Source organism: Hesperophylax consimilis, chromosome 23 (genome assembly GCF_061612785.1).
Source record: "Hesperophylax consimilis isolate HC1 chromosome 23, BYU_Hcon_1.0, whole genome shotgun sequence".
Taxonomy (NCBI): Eukaryota; Metazoa; Arthropoda; class Insecta; order Trichoptera; family Limnephilidae; genus Hesperophylax; species Hesperophylax consimilis.
In genome coordinates, this window is record NC_142858.1 from 9826252 (window position 1) to 9843293 (window position 17042).

General features: G+C 35.5%; 1 protein-coding gene across 2 annotated transcripts in view; it reads left to right on the forward strand.

The window, feature by feature from the left end:
• LOC149412303 (inositol polyphosphate-4-phosphatase type I A) overlaps positions 1–17042 on the forward strand; it is a 41015-nt gene that overhangs the window by 12031 nt on the left and 11942 nt on the right. For both annotated transcript variants that reach the window (XM_089645664.1, XM_089645665.1), the window contains 12 exons: positions 464–620; positions 1589–1916; positions 3535–4161; positions 4302–4496; positions 8841–8966; positions 9991–10279; positions 10674–10861; positions 13538–13749; positions 14132–14228; positions 14981–15170; positions 16226–16348; positions 16453–16588. In XM_089645664.1, coding sequence (XP_089501790.1) covers positions 464–620; positions 1589–1916; positions 3535–4161; positions 4302–4496; positions 8841–8966; positions 9991–10279; positions 10674–10861; positions 13538–13749; positions 14132–14228; positions 14981–15170; positions 16226–16348; positions 16453–16588 — 2668 coding nt within the window. The remainder of the gene's footprint in view (positions 1–463; positions 621–1588; positions 1917–3534; positions 4162–4301; positions 4497–8840; positions 8967–9990; positions 10280–10673; positions 10862–13537; positions 13750–14131; positions 14229–14980; positions 15171–16225; positions 16349–16452; positions 16589–17042) is intronic.

Here is a 17042-nt window from a genome sequence, read left to right on the forward strand (position 1 = left end):
AAAAATTAAAACTGTACAAAATGATCTATTCATCTGACATAGCTTTTGGGTACAAACATAGATGTCAGTGTGATGAAATTGATGAAAAATATATTTTTAGTTGTGACCTGTTTATAAAAACTTAATGCAAATTTTTTTTTATTTACATTTTGCCAGTCTGTATTGCTTTGGGTGGTTTGTTTAGAAGTATCTGTTTTATATTATAATTGGCACTCCCGTTTTTGTAACTAAACTTGGTGACGCTGCCGATTTTTTCACAAATATTACATGGCACAGACACTTTTTAAAACAAAAAAAATCTAATTTATTTTGCTTCAATGGGAATGTTACTTTAAACTGCTGGCTCTAGATTTATAAACTTCATTAACATAAAAAGCCTGCTTGACTTAAATATATTTATTTACACCTTGCCAGGTTTTAGTTACAAGTCCTTTCGTTATTATTTTAATTAACTCTGTTTCAGCGGACCCTTACCTGGAGTTTGCACCTTTGAATCTTCACATACAGAGGATGTGGGTCCACAATGACACATTGAGCAAGTCGGGATTCTATGACCTCATCACTGTTGGTGCCTTCACCGGCCACTGTCAAAAGTCTGGCAGATCGGGAGGTCTCTTTAGGTAAGAAACAAAATCAATCATCAAGCTCCAAAAAGCGAAATCAAGGATGAATATATGATCTGCATGAGAAAGGCCTTCACTTTTTCTAGTTCAGGTATAAATAGTTTGTGGTGCCCCTGCCTGAAACAATAAGGGCACGCTCAGTGTCTCCTTCAATGCCTCCTTTTTCCTGTTCTGATATATCTTCTTCGTTTCTTCTCGAGCCACTCCTGATTATCATTAATATTTTGATTATGAACTTTTAAGTGTTCCGAAGTATCTTTTTTTTTAAATTTTCGTGTCCAAAAGTAGTATAGTGATTTATTTTTGGGATATTAAGCCGTGTTGCGTTACCTCCTTCTTTAGCCTACGTTGTCCGAAACATTGGCTAAAGAAGGAGGTAGCGCAATACGGCGTCATTCCTCAAAAATAAATCACTATAACATCTATTTGAATAACGATTTTATTTTCTTGATTGAATGAATGAATTAAATGTAATCTTAGAATACAAAATAAATGTCGGTACTATCCAATTAGGATTTGGCTTTTGGTGTTAACGGTGTTAACTCCAGTCCCTTAGGAAGAAGGTTCAATCCTCGGTCAAACCAAAAAAAAATTAGGTTTTGAGAGACACTTTAAAATTTCACAGCAGTTTAAGAGCCAGTCCCGGGAGGAAAGTTCATTCGTCAATCATACCATTAAAAAAATCTTTGTAATTAATTGACTAGGTCAAAAATTGGAAATTTTGTTTTTTACAGGTTGATATTTTGATTATCATGTTGATCTGTTTCTGTACATTTTATTTATCTTGTATCCAATTTTTTGAGAATTGTGATAGAAACGGAAGATTTTGCATATTTATCTCTTTAATGTAATTGTTTTCGCACAATCTCTTTTGTTTTGGTCTTAATTTTTTTATTTCTGAATAATAACAAGTTAAAATTAAATGCATTAAATTATAATTCATAATGTTTCCTATCTCATTTTAGATTAGTGCAACAGATGAAAAATGTACCTTCACAAAAGTCAGCATCTGACGCGACGCTGGATAATCGCATACAGATGGCGTGCGACGCGGTGCACGCCATCAAGCAGCTGCGAGGTGAGGTTGTAGGGGCTATGCGTGGCCTTCTAGCTCTGGCCAGGGCCCGCCAACCTCAGGGCATGATGGCACTGGCCGACCAGATGGTGGCCAAGACTCGCGCACTGCTCTCGCTCTGGGACCCCGGCCAGGTTGAGGAGGCCCTCGCCTTCATTGACAAGCACAAGCTGGTCACGGCCAAGGATATTGAAGATCCTAAGAGCTCAAGGCCAAAGGTAATTCCCTCTCGATCTTCTTTCATTGCACACTTTTAGTTTATTGTTTATTTCTCACTTTATATTTGAAAACACAATATTGTTAATGTAAATAAATAAATAACTGTTGTAGAATACTTCAAATGCTTTGATAATAACATTGCATCTGAAAATTACTCCGATTCGCTTCTAAAAATACAAAACATTAACCCCCAGCCAGTGGGAAGCATCTATAGTCATTTCACAGCGCTTGCCTCTCATGCGGGAGCTGTCCATAGCCATTTCTAGGTTTGAGTCCTCGCTGTATTGCGTACAAGCATAGAGGTAAAGACACTGGGTCGACTTTTAAAACTTAACAGTGCTTTACAATACGAATTGGCAGATTGATTATTTTTATTCTTTCATTTAATTCACAAAAAACAAAACTAATAATCAAATAATTTTACCTAACAATAAAATTTTTATTTTGTTTTCATCGATGCCTGGAATCCATTATGAGAGAGAGATTGCTCTTTCGCCCTTTTCATTTACATTTGGCGCGTGTTTATTCCCTATATTTGCCCATTTTCTCGATTACCACACTTTCTCTCTCTACTGGCAACACTGTAGTGAAACTAATAATCTAATATGTAAATCGATAGAAAAATGTATTCATATTAGGCTAGCACAGCTGCATTTAAATTTTTGTGCGTTGTTTAGCTAAAGCTAAAGTCTACAATTAAATCTAAAACATTAACAGTTTTTGTTTCACGTAATGTGTTAATAATTTTATTTCTTAAAACTTAAAATAGTTACACTTCATGTGGTCTAATATAAACATAATTTTTTTTTATTTTGTTTTAATGTGAATATTTATATATTAGTAAGGGAATATATAATACAAACTAATTAATGTGACGAAATCACACTTCTCTAATTATCATTATTTTTTAATGTATAATATGTATTATCTAAATAGTAAATAATGGTTAAAAGAACGCAAGAAAATTTTAAAAAAATGTAACATATTATGTCTAAAGATAAAAAACAACAATTATATTAACAACATGTTCACGCATAACATAATTTTCGCGAGTTCAGGTTCAAAATCAGCAGATAACTATGTAAGGAAATTGACAGCTTGGCTCGTGGGAAAGAAGGAACTCCCTAGAACTACCAAACGGATTCGCAGCGGGCACTCAGGATTGAATTAGTAACTTTTGACTAGTGTCTTGTGTCTTGCAGTGACTTGACTAACTTGCGATCTGCAAATCTAGTATCTTCATTGAAACAGACTGGAATTGAGTGGGTCCTAGAACTTTGGCGTCGCAAATGTAATGTAAATAAATGTTTTGATTCCTTGAATTAGAGACTGGGACTAAGCGCTCAAGATAGACTCGATACTGACAGACCAGTGACGTAGGACGTGGGGCCTAAGACGATAAAAAACTAAGTCACAACTGAATATGGATTAATTATATTAATTCTCGGAACTAATGGCAAACTTGCAGCATTGGTTTGTCGCTTGGGAATAACGGTATCCCGGGTTTTCATGAATTACGGCGCGGGATACTATACGTGTTGGAGTCCTGCACAGTGCCTCCGGCAACTTCGTAATTATAATTATTTATGCATTAAAAATGTAATTTTTTTGTTTTAGATTCTGTCGCCATTCAAGCAATTAACACAACAGCTGAGTTTGTTAGATCTAAAGAGTCCGGAAATTGAAGATTTTGCAACGCCGTCAACTCCGCAAAACCAGTGGCCAAACCCTTCCCAAAATACCCCCGTGATGCTGTCTTCCAGTGTTCCCAATTATTCTGCAGTGTTTCCACCCCGAAGTTTCTCAGAGGGTTCCAAAAAAATCAATTTAACCGATAAGAACAAAAACCCATTTGTGCCAAAAAATAATCCTACCGATAAAGATAAGAGTTCTGATAGTGAGCTTACATTCCACCACCAATATTTTGTTGATGACTCGGATGAGAGGGTACGATTAGGGGAATTTAGAAGCTTTAACTATTGTGTCGATGAAAATTCAGAATCCATGTCAAAAAGTGAAAGCAGCCATAGTTTTAAAAGTGCCAATAATGAAAATCAGTTTCCTTCTTTAAATGTTAAACAACCCTTTAACATTCCAAGAAGCAACGATTTCTCTTCTTTACAATGCGCACATATACCCCGAGAAACAGAGTTCTCCCTTACGACTGTTCCTCAGGCTTCCTCAGTTACCAATGGAAATGGTGATGTCAATGTCCCCACCAGTGAGGAACACAAACCGAATGAAGTAAGAATAATTTTTTTGTTTCTTTTTTCTTTTCAATAAGATATTTATTTTTTAACCTCTTTATGATAACATCAGCTCAGCTCCTATATCCAGTGTTGTTAAGTGTATGCAGGTATTTAACATTTCACTAAAACTTTCAGTGCACTACATTCTCTGATGAATCTCTATCGGGAGTTTTGGGATGCAACAATGACACTATTGCCAAACAGTTTCTGGATATTCACGCCATGTCGAGTTCCCCCTCGGCTAACTACTACCAACCCAATGATGAGCCCGAGCCGTGGGACCTCACTCAACTCAATGTCGAAGCCAGTGTCATGTGTTTAGTCAGCAAGGTATTATAATATTCTATTACATTATATCCGTATACCATTATTGCTAGCATTTACGGAGTGAGCAATTTGAGTTAAGGTTAGTCCAAGAATCGTGCCAAATTACGTATGTGTAGTAAATCATTTAACCTTTCGTGCGCCGAACTTAATGTGGGTACATGTATGTTAGAAATGTTTTTTTTGTAAATTGTACCGTCTTACCCGATTAGTATTGGGCAAAATTATATGCCAATACGTAAGTAGTTTTCCAAAAAATGTCACCAATTCTAGAAATTTTTACCAAAACTACCTCACGATACTAAAACAAGTAAAAACAAATATTTTATTACTTTTATTGAATTTTTGAAGAAGTGTTGTACACTGTAAAAATAAAAACGTTTTAAATTTTCCTATAAATAATTATAGTATGTAATGTGAAAATCTAAAATGTTTTTTCTTTCTTTCACTAGTACCTACTGGGTTCACAAATTTCAAATAATTATTACGGGTGCATCAAGTGACCCTTGCTTGTAAGTACAGTGAAACTCTCTTAAGAAGTTTTCCAAGGGACCGGGGAAAAAAAACTTCTTAAGTGGGATTCAATTTTAGCCATTTAATAACTCGAGTCCGGGGCATACGTCATTCCTATGTCTACCTACGTTAAATTGTCGTGAAAACAAGCTCATATGATCCAAGCGGTCAAAAAAAAATATATATATATATACATCTTCTAGTTATCATGCGTTTCAATCTACATTTTAAATTTATGCATATGTATTTCCTAACCTTCAAACTTAATTTACGACAAATGTCAGATGAAACATGATGCACGGCAATTTTTGATGTTTGAATGAAAAAAACGTAATTATAATGCATATTTTACCATCTCCCCCGCCATATAATCATGTTGTTATGTATTTAAAGGTGAAATATTCCGTATTAACCGTGATCCGATAGATTATCAAAAGTTTTTCGTGTTTTACAAATTCGATGGAATAAAAATTTTATACAATAATATTACGAAACATCTCAATGTTCATTATCAAAGGGAAGATTATTGAAGGAGGCGTCAAATGTATGCAAATGTAGATCTAGCCCACGTTGTCATTAAGGTTGAGTTTAATATAATCTTTCATGTTATTTCGGCCTTAAAGACGCTTGCATATTTGTTACATAATTCCGCATTGTTTATTCGTTCCATTGCTATTTTACCTAGTTAGGGGATTAGGAGACGGGGTATTTGGTTTATTTATTGGTTACGGCAGGTTACGGCTTACGGCCCGGCGGCCGACAAAGGGTTTTATGGTCTCAGGTACTAGGTATGGGTTTCAGTCAACGTCTTTCAATTTATGACTTGGAAAAAGGTTCATTTTAGATATTTTGCGACACAATATTTCGTTTGTGTTGATTTTACCGCCGGATTTCTAAAACCTCTTAAGCGGGAAGCAGTTTTAGCTCTAAAACTTCTTATGTGGGAAAAAATTGTGTTTTTTGTATGGAATTTTCAAGGGACCAAAAATCAAAACTTCTTAAGCGTGAAAACTTCTTAAGTGGGAACTTCTTAAGCGAGTTTTACTGTAGTGTAAATGCTCCTTTTGAACCCGCACGGGAGGTTGATGATAAATTTCCTTTTGAACCCGCTGGCACACGGGAGGTTGATAAATTTCGAATAGATTTTCAGACATAATATGTACATGAAATGAAGGTATTGGATAATACTATAGAGAATAAAAAATGAACACCTTTATTAGTAAGGCCCTAGCTGTTTTTCTGGTCCACTGAAAAACCTTTTGAGAGAGTTTCACTGTATTATGTACTTATTGGGTAATCTGCTACTGTTGTTGTACTATTGCGCTACTTATTTCTATTAATATGTATATAAAAATATGATATTTACAATTTTTATGCAATGTATTTAATTCTTATATTAAAGCGCTCTAGTGTTAACGAATTACAAAAATGCGCCTAAATTTGCCAATTTAAAAAAATGTTATATATTTTCGGCTTAAGGCGATGCAATGCGAAGTAATGCAAAATCATGACTGTTTTTGGATTGAAAATTTTATATATGCTTCAATTAAATACTGCGTGGCCTTGGAAATAAGAAATCTTTTTTTTTTATAAGCCTTGAAAAAAATAAACTGTTGGACCTGTAAAAAATACTTTCAAGTTCAAAATCTATTACTTATGAATCTATTTTCGAATATGGTTTTATTGTATAATGTGCCAAATTAAATTCTTTACAAAATGATCATAATATTTTAATATTTGTGTCGAACTTCATAAAATAAAATAAAACATGCATTTTGGTAATTTTTTTTTATGACATGAATTAACCCATGCGACATCCAATGAATTTGTAACTGCGAATTTTATCCTTATGCCATTTGCCGAATGACTTAGATTGTGTCGGTTAGTCTCTGTCCAAATTTTCTAAGCCAATGGACCTATGTGTCATACTCCACGTCGCTTCGTTCGGTGATTTTTCACCGAACGAAGCAATGATATTTTTATCATTGCTGAAAAACAAAATACCGTTGTAGTTTGTCAATAACTAGTGTCAACTGAATTTTAAATATCTTGCGTTTTTAAACTATTAAATCGATGCACAGTGGTAAAATTTTTAGAAATTTTAAATAATTATCAATTCTTTTAATTAAATGTAAAAAAAAACTACTTATTTAGCATTAAATTTGAGAACTCCACATTCATATGTGATAATTTGATGTTTTTAATTTTTGCCCTTTTGACTTCAGGGCTAATCACATTTATGCATCATCTCGTTTTTCGTCTTAGGGTCTTTAAGGACTTTGGACTTTCCAGCAATATTTTTATAAATTATTTTAAAATTTAATTTAATCTAATTATAAGCACCGGGAAGATACTGTAGATGTAATAACGGACTCTGCTGCTGAAGAGCGTAATACAGGAAAGACATTTCGATCGAAATGGTGTTTTTTTTTTAAATTATTTTATTTAGTTAAAGAATTTAGTCCTATTAAATCTAGTACTTTACTTTTTCTTAATCTACTATAACAATTTAAAATTATCTATGTACTAAGATTTTGACTTCACAACATTCAGCTTCCTTTAAATTTGTATTGTTTCAATGAGGTGTTTTGGGGAAAATTATTTTTTTAAGCTAACTATTCATCGTTTTCTGGAGCTTCCGCAATTTTCGTCAGGAAAATGAGTAAAGACGTGTATATGGCGGTTCTCAATAAATTTTGCACAATTTATTCGTTCGCAAAAAAATTTAAAAAACCGTCCCTGACCATGTATGTTACAAAAATTATTATTAAGTGCCTCCTTCAGGCATGGAAACTGAAATTATACTCGAAGAATTTAAACAATTTCTATGTGTACCTAATCTATTGTTCGATAGAATAATATCATAAATCAAAAATATTAAGAAGAAAATTATTTCATTTAATTATTGTTTTTACAATTTTGACAAATTTTACCAGTGTGTTTGTTGAGCGCGCGCTTGCAGCGGATTATTCCACTGGCGAGCAAGTCCGGGCGAGCATGATGTCATAAGCTATACGTTTCGAACACTGTATTTTTATTGGTTCCATTTTTGTTATGGTTTTTATTGGTCAACGCCTAATGCTTACTGGTTTTTTGTCTCACCTCAATGGATTTTGGATTTGCCAGATATCAAGCAGAGGCTTCCGAGCCATGCCAAGCCATCTCAGTTTCCTCACACATGATGAGTTTTGGCTCCGGAGTCCACGGCACATGCACCTATATGCACAAGATGCAATGACATATGTTTGTGTATATGGCCGCTCAGATTTGTTTATTATATTCACATGCAATCCTACGTGAGATGAAATCAAAGAACTTGTTAATTGGACAATCATCATCGGATCGTCGTGATATTTCTGTGACATCGTGATATTTCTCATTGTCAAGAATCATGTTTTTGGAGATACAAGCTCTTGGATATATTTCATTGAATGGCAAAAAAGAAGATTGCCACATGCACACATTTTGATTTGGTTTATTGAAAAATTCAGATCAAATTGTTCAAGTCATCTCAGCAGAAATACCAGATGTCGACATTGATCCAAACTTGGTGTGTCAGTTTGGTAAAATGCTTAACTCCTTTGTGCCATTTCTACTCGCGAATACTACCCAACTCCCTTATCCAGTGTGTGGCAGGAGTTATGTATTCTATAAAATAAGCTGATGATATGCGCCCTTCTCATCCAAACCATTGATTCTACTAATTATTGTGTATGTATGATAGTATTTTATGTATTCAGTTATATGATATCATGCGTTTGCGACCTAATATCCGATGTTTTACATTTTGTAAAGAACTAAAATTAACAAAATTTGGCACTCTCAAAATTTTTTCAGGTGAAATTTCTTTGTGGAAGATGCGGAAGTCCTGCTGTCAGGCTTAGAGGCCAAAGTGGTTCTATGTCAGCCTGTTCTTCTCATTTCAAAAGGGTTACCAAGAATGGCTTGTCTACGGAAGATAAGGTAAGTAAAGATATTGGACATATGCGGATGTTTTACACATTTTGTCGGCCTGTTCTTCTAATTTTAAAAAGGTTACCATGTACGACTTGTCTATAAGGTATGTAATGATATTGGACATGTGTAGATGTTACGTATGCCGTCATTGCATTTGCAAAAACAGCTTTGTGCCAGGTGCTGTGCAAAAGGTAATTATGTATTATTTTTTAAATCAAAGAATACCGCACTAGAGCCCCAACTGTTTCCAACCGTCTGAAGCCAGTGAGACGATGGCATCCTCAATTGGGGTATTTTGTGAGGCTGAAGATATTGGGGAGGGGAATGAGATGGGGAAGAGGAAGGTGGGGGAGTACCTAGCTAATCGATTCTGGTAACTAAACAAGACATTTCAAGCAACGTTTCAAGTCTGAATGGTGATCTTACACCATGGCGGTACCATATCTTCCGCTCTGGAATGTGCCGCAATTATACTTCATATTATTTTTGATGAAGAAATTCCCAAATAACACAAATTCATCAAATAAAATTTAATTGCATAATGTCTATTCAAATTGGCTATTCTGGAGACTGCTGTTTTAGTGGTTTTTTTCTCTCGTCTATGCTAGTTATTTGCAGTCAAAGGGATAATTCCGCCGCTTTTAACCATTTTTCACTGATTTTTATTTATTTTCTTTTTTCAAATTTAGATATACATAATATTTAAGATATTTGGTACTTATATATAACTAGCTGAATTCCCCGGTGTTGCCCAGGCTTCACGCAGACCTTCCTCTTGTTTTAAAAGTCAAGTGTGCTAAATTTTATCTGTTCCGGAATAAAACTGTAGATTTTTATTAAAATCAAATCCACGCCGCCCACCACAGGGCACAGACACTTTCCTTTATATAAATAGTCCAATGTTAATTGACAGTGCTTTAGAAATGAGTAGTTTTACATCGGCTTCAGTTCACAAATAATACAGTAATTTATTATAATACACATATATATTCATAATATGATCTAGATAATATTTACTTTATTTATTCAGAATATTGTCACCAATCAACCCCAGACTGGAAAAGCATCCAACACCGCCCTTCTTGACGAAACCATCAGAAGCAATACACGTTTCGATAAGTTGTCAGAGAGGAAGGAAGAGAAAGAAAGAGATGCTGATTACATTCACATTCCGCTGAAGGGGGAAGAAGCCGGTAACATAGGAGATCCCTCCAAACAGAAAATATCTTCAACGGCGGCTACAGAGGCTGACGAGGCCCTCAACAAGACTGTGGAAACAGTGAACAGGGTCATGAAGAAAGGAAATAAATTCACTGACGGTAATAGAATACATACACCTAATCAATTAATGTCTCTGATTTAAAAAATAATTTCCTTCTTTATTAAGCAAGGGAACTGTTGACTATGTGAGCAATTTGTCCTCTATGATGACCAACAAACAGCTGCATGGGTCTCCTGAGGTATAGTGTCGTGTTATTTGGCTCCCAAGGTATCTTAGCCACCATCCTAAAGGCGAGACACTGACACCATAGTAATTTAAAGGTTGGAATGTTACAAATTCCATCACTTTTGATGATTTATTTTTTTCATTTAAACGGTCCCTGTTAATGCCCATTTCAGCTTTTGAACAAAATGTAATCAGCTTTCAAGCATATCAACAGTTTTCAAGGAGCATGTTAACCTGTGTAATAACCAGTGCTGCATTATTCCCAGGTCTGGTGCTGGCTGATGTGTCAGACTGGGCCGCTGAGCTGCGGCCGAGCATGCGCAAGCTGCGGCAGGCCATGGACGGACTACTGAAGGGCGGCCGTCTGGCGCACGCCGTGCTACGTGTGCGTGGCCCAAGCCAGCAGCCCGCCATGGCCCTGCAGCTTCGCCGCGATGTGTGCTTCTCGCAGGCGGTAAATATTAACTTTTTCAGCTTGTGTTTTCAATATCTACACTGAATAATTTGTTTTCAATCTCTACATGAAAGACATCAAAGTTACTATCATGAAGTATGTTTTATATATGGATAACACTCTCCGGAAACTGCTTAGTCAAAAATATTTGATAAAAAGAATTTTACCCATCATTTGAATTCGTATTGTGTTTCGTGAATGCCTACAATCCATTTGATGATATCACTTTACTAATGTAGTGATCGAAGGAAATCTAACCCTCGTATGAGTTTGAATTTCGAATGTCTCAACGCCATCTAGTAGGAGATTTAGAATTATTATCAATGCCTTTCCTACATAAATAAAGTTGTTTCCTAGTGAAAAAATCTAATAAGCAATAATTCTTGAATGAAAAACACCAGTACATATTCAATAATTTGGCGGGTTTTAAATAAGCCTACGTAGCGCAATTGGTAGAGCACCTGACCGGCAATCAGAAGGCTACAGGTTTAATATCCGTCGGTGCAGGTATTTTTTCATTTTATATAGGTGTTTCAGTCTAATAATTATTGCTTCAAAGTAATATGTTATCTGAATATTTATTTATTTAATATGTATATGCATTAGGCGGACAGAAGATTGCGGATTCAGTCCAACAAAAAACTGTTATCTGTTTTATATTTAAAATTAATTCATCTTTCTACAATAGCTTTACTTTACAGCTGTCATAAACAATATATATAAAATGAGTAAAATCTTCTTTATTTGGCCTCCAATCAAGCAATCTGGATGTGGCGGGTTCAAATCCCAGCTGCGCAAGTAAATTTTATTTGATTAATTTGTGTTATTTCACAATTAATTCATTGAAAAAATAATATATAGTATTCCACTGGACCCCGCAATGCTTCGCATTGCTAATGTCTTTGTCAGGCATCTCCGACTTTTTCTATCATTCACTACTATATACCACAATGTTACTGTTAAAAAATCTACATTACATTGACTTTGATTTGAGTCCATTCCACAGACATAGGAATTAATAGACGAGAAGATAAAGGCGAGGGGTAAAATCAACTGTTGAAGAACGAAGGGAGTGAAGATGACTGTGATTCGTCAATAAATCAATCTGACAGTAAATAGGCATCTCGCATTATAATATCACCATTTACTTCTTAAAAGTAAAATCTGCTTTGAATGAATAGACATTTTTACATGGGAGCGCAAATTACTCGCCACGTTATGAACAAATTTGCGAAGTCCAAATTCGGCAAAGTAAGGCAGCTTCTATATTCAGAGTCGTAGTTAGTTTCAGAGTATTTAGTTAAGACACTTTTATAAATGTTCATAATTTACTTCCCAGCAACCAACCAGCTTTGTGTTTCGCGTCCAGACGTTTCTCGATGTGATAGTAACAACTGATTCATATTATATGATGTGAATATGCTTAAAATAAAATAAAATAATGCTTATATATGGAATGTAATACGACAATTGGGTTTATTCTCTTTTTTCGCATCTATTTTTACCAGTTTTCATAGTACAAGTAAACATTTTGCCGTGTTATTTCGTAAAATGAACCGATGATGCCTCGACCATAGTTCGCACAAGAATGATGACGTCACGTTTTCAAATATCACTTGAGGCCGTACGCGAGCCCAGCCGGCTCAATGGAACCGGTATGGGGAGTGGGGATAATACGCTTTTAATCACTTAGGGCAGGTCTACTAATATTCATATGTCTATGGTCCATTCACATTCCGGTGCAAAGATATTGCGTTTAGTATTCCTCGGGAGTCCCCGCTTTCTTATACCATTCAAACCATTCTCTAAACAATCCTGGCACTAATAGAACAAACTTTTCAGTGATTTGAAAAATTGCTTGAAATGGCTTTAGCCATGTTTGGTGACCAGACCTGAATAGCCAGGTACTTCCCTACCTTCCTCTTCTTTCCTTCCCCTTCCCCCTACCTTTAGCCTCACAACATACCCCAATTACTACAACATACAACATACTCACAACATACCCCGACGGCCGGCATAGTCCAGTGGTAACGCATTGGACTGCCATTCCGAAGGTCGCGGGTTCGAACCCGGCGTGCGCAAATAAATTTTATTTGATTAATTTGTGTTATTTCACAATTAATTAATTAAAATAATATATAGTATATTTGCGGCACGTTCCAGAGTGGAAGATACTACCAGTATCGCCCTGGTGTAAGACCACCATTCAGAATTGAAACGTTGCTCCAAATGGCTTTAGCCGTGTTTAGTGACTAGATCTGAATAGCCAGGTACTTCCCCACCTTCCTCTTTCCCTTCCCCACTTACCTTCAGCCTCACAACATCCCCCAATTGGGGATGCCATAGTCTCACTGGCTCCAGACGGGAGCAGTTGGGACTCTTGTGAGGTATTCACTATAAAAAAAAAAAATTGGGGATGCCGTAGTGTCACTGGCTCTAGATGGTTGGGAGCAGGTAGGACTCTTGTGTGGTATTCAAAACATTTATTAAATTAAATTAAGATTGTTGTCATTTTTTACGAATTTTTGTGCATTTTCCCTGTATTGTAACGGATTTTATAGTGGGAAACCATCAAGTGGGCTTTTCCAGTGATTCACACATCCAAGACAATGGGCCACAGGTATTAACCAATAAACCTCATGGAATTAATAACATTGCAATCGGTAATGATTCCAGCTGACCTCTCTCATAACCGGGCTCGTGTGCTGGGTGTGGAGCGTGGACCCTGACACAATCGGGGCCCTCCTGCGTGCCGGCATGGGCCCCCTTTGCTGTGTGCAGGGCCTGTTGAGCCTTCACGGGGCGGAGCTTCCCATGTGGGGGGACATGCTCATAGCAGTGGAGGACCTGAGGACCGTCTTGTTTCAGCTAACCACGTGGGATCACAGGTATTTTTCATTTGATTTTTATTACATTTTCTGTCGTAAAATTTTTGTTCAATATTTAATTGCCGTACTACAAAATGTTTGATTATTATACATTATATATTTGCATTTTATTCGACCTTAATAATAATAATAATAATATTTGGATGATTTGTATTGCACCGTTTTTTTGCAAAATCACCTCAAGGGTGCTGGACCTTCATTAATTGTTTACAGTATTAGCACATAGTGTTTTTAATTCACCACAGGTGAACCAATTATGTCTTAACTTAAGATGTTTCTGCTGTAACTATACAACTTTATTCTCCTTAATTTGTGAAAAACAGTAAAATCTTTATTTTTTAAATTAATATAAATATGTTATTTTTTTATTGTTACTTTGCAGACGAACAGTGATGCCGCAGATATCTGGATCGAGGTTCTCTATCGTCGTTACCATTCCAGCTCCTGCTAATGTATATGCACAACTGCCCAGCAAGCAGGTACTACAAAGTTTCTTTAATGGCTTGAATGTCAGCGTATCTAACATTTGTACCCGTCGAATAACAGCGTATCTCCAGCGGATACACTAGCAGCTCAACCACACTTGACTCGATTTTATGGTTAATGCTTCTAGCATACTAAAATATACTTAATTTGCTTGGCAAGGAAATACTATTTCTTATTTTTATTCTATCTTGTTGTTTCGTCACTTGCAAACATTTTTTTTTTCTTTGAAAAGATGCGTTGAAATTGTGGATATTATTATGTCATTTATAATTAAATAAAAAATAAAATATGTCATATTACTATATTTATTTAGAGGAAAATATTCAAGAAAAAAATCATTTCACTGATAATGGGTAGCTATTCTGCGGAAACTACTTATGCTATATACATACAATTATGATAAATACATAAACACATTATCTGCTAAGATGGTACAAGTTACAAACAAATTGTTTTGCAACACAACAATAAGTAATGAATTATGAAATTATTGTCAGCTGGTTAAATAATGAGTCATTTTACTGCTGGCACACAAGGGATGTTTGTATTTGGCGAGAACTTTGTATTCCAGCGGTTAACACTAAATTAAACATTCGTCTGTTAGACCCCGTGATACCGTGGCATCTTCTCGTAAGACTGACAAAATTCAATTTTTCATCTGATGTTAAAATGGTGATAGAATTGTAATAATAGAATAGAATATCTCATTTTAGTAATCTTCTTGATTGAATATTGCATTTTTCAGGAAGCGGAAACATTTACGATCAGTCCTGTGTTCTTCAACATAGGCATCAATGAAAAGGCCACTCTTGCAGAGTCATTTGGGTCCACTGTTCCTCAAGAGAGATCCAATGCAGACAACTTTGAGAGATTGAATGAATATTACCTGCGGTTCAGGAAGTTGAGCTTGACTTCCAACCTTGTGATTACTCGGGGTAAGCTGTTTGTTCCGACCATATTTAATATAAGTAATAAAATTGATTTGGAATCAATAATGAAAGAAAAGCTCTCTACAATAAGCTTCTACAAAAATTTTGAATTTCACAAACTTGTATGTACATAATATTTTTTGTTTGTTAAACATTTAAACAACTTACATTTATTTATTTATATTTTACGCCTTTTGGGCTATGGGTCATATGGTCTTTTACAAACATGTGAATTCCATAAAAAAAAAACTGCAAAAAACACGACTTTCCCTACCTCAGAAGTTTTACAGTTAAAACTGCTTCCCAACTGTTTAAGAAGTTTTAGAAATCTGGTGGTAAAACCAACACAAATGAATACATATAGCGCCGCAGAATATGTAAAATGAACCTTTTTTCCAAAACTCATAAAATTGAAAGAAGTTGCTTCATAAATTACGGGCAATACCTGAGACCGTAAACAGGCCCTTTGTCAGCCGTAACCGTAACCCCTAACTATAATAACAATGCGATTACGAAAGTATAGGACCAATATGCAAGTGTCTTTAAGGTTGACTTTAATTTTTCATGTATTTTTCGGCCTTAATGACAATGTGGGCTAGTTCTACATTTTCATATATTTGCGGACTTTTGTTACTGAACATAGAGATGTTCCATAATATTATTTCGTTTGAAATGATTTTTTATACCATCAGATTTATAAAACACAAAAAACTTTAGGATTGCGTAAATACAGGATATTTTATTTAGTCATTGGTGTAAACGGACTAGAATTCTAGCATCAAATAGCTTGTACGCTGTAACTTTTATGATTCAAACCATTAATTTACGCGCAAAAGGGATTTTTCAAAAAACACACCATGCTGAGATTGTCGGTTCATTTCGTGGTTGTCATTACAACTTTTGCCGATAAGGGATGCCTGTATTAAACCTGGGAAAAACCCTATTGAACATAATCTACCAATGTTGGATATTCATATTATGTATGTGTGTAATGTTCATGAGGTTTTTCTATTTCAATATTATGCACAATTGAACATAATCTAATTTTTCCTGCTTTGCAGTATCTTCTGGTTCCAGACCGCTAGGAGAAATTATGGAATCTCTGAAGACGGCTGTGCACTCCAAAGTATCAAAAAATGTTGAAGTTTTACACCTGGCCTCACAAGCCGTTAGACAAATGAATGGTAATTTTTTTTTTTTTTTGTTTAAATTTTCACTCATCTTTTAAACTATTACAATTTTTTTTCTTTAATGTTTTGAGAATACAGGTTTTTGCATTCGTTTTCAGGAATTAGGGTTACCTCCTGCAAGAGTGCCAAGGATCGTACCGGGATGTCTTGCACTCTAGAACAATGTCAAATACTCGCTACAGAATACCACCTTGCAGAGCATGAATTTAGCAGGGCCCTGGACTGCATGAGAAGGTATCTATCTATTAATCAAAAAAAATTCAAATATTGAAGACGATATTAGTGATTTCTAAACGAAAATCTGAAACAGAAAAATCAGAAAAGGAAACGGTCACATCTGGGACTCGAACCCAGGACCCTTGTCTTTCCGGGACAGTGCTCTACCGACTGAGCTAATGGGACCCTATTCCCCTCGGTCACTTTTAACTGTATCATACTTCGAATAAGAACCACTAACATTGTCTTCATTTTTTCACCGCACATTTTTATTGGCAACTATGGTGAAAAAATGAAGACAATGTTAGTGGTTCTTATTCGAAGTATGATACAGTTAAAAGTGACCGAGGGGAATAGGGTCCCATTAGCTCAGTCGGTAGAGCACTGTCCCGGAAAGACAAGGGTCCTGGGTTCGAGTTCCAGATGTGACCGTTTCCTTTTCTGATTTTTCTGTTTCAGATTTTCGTTTAGA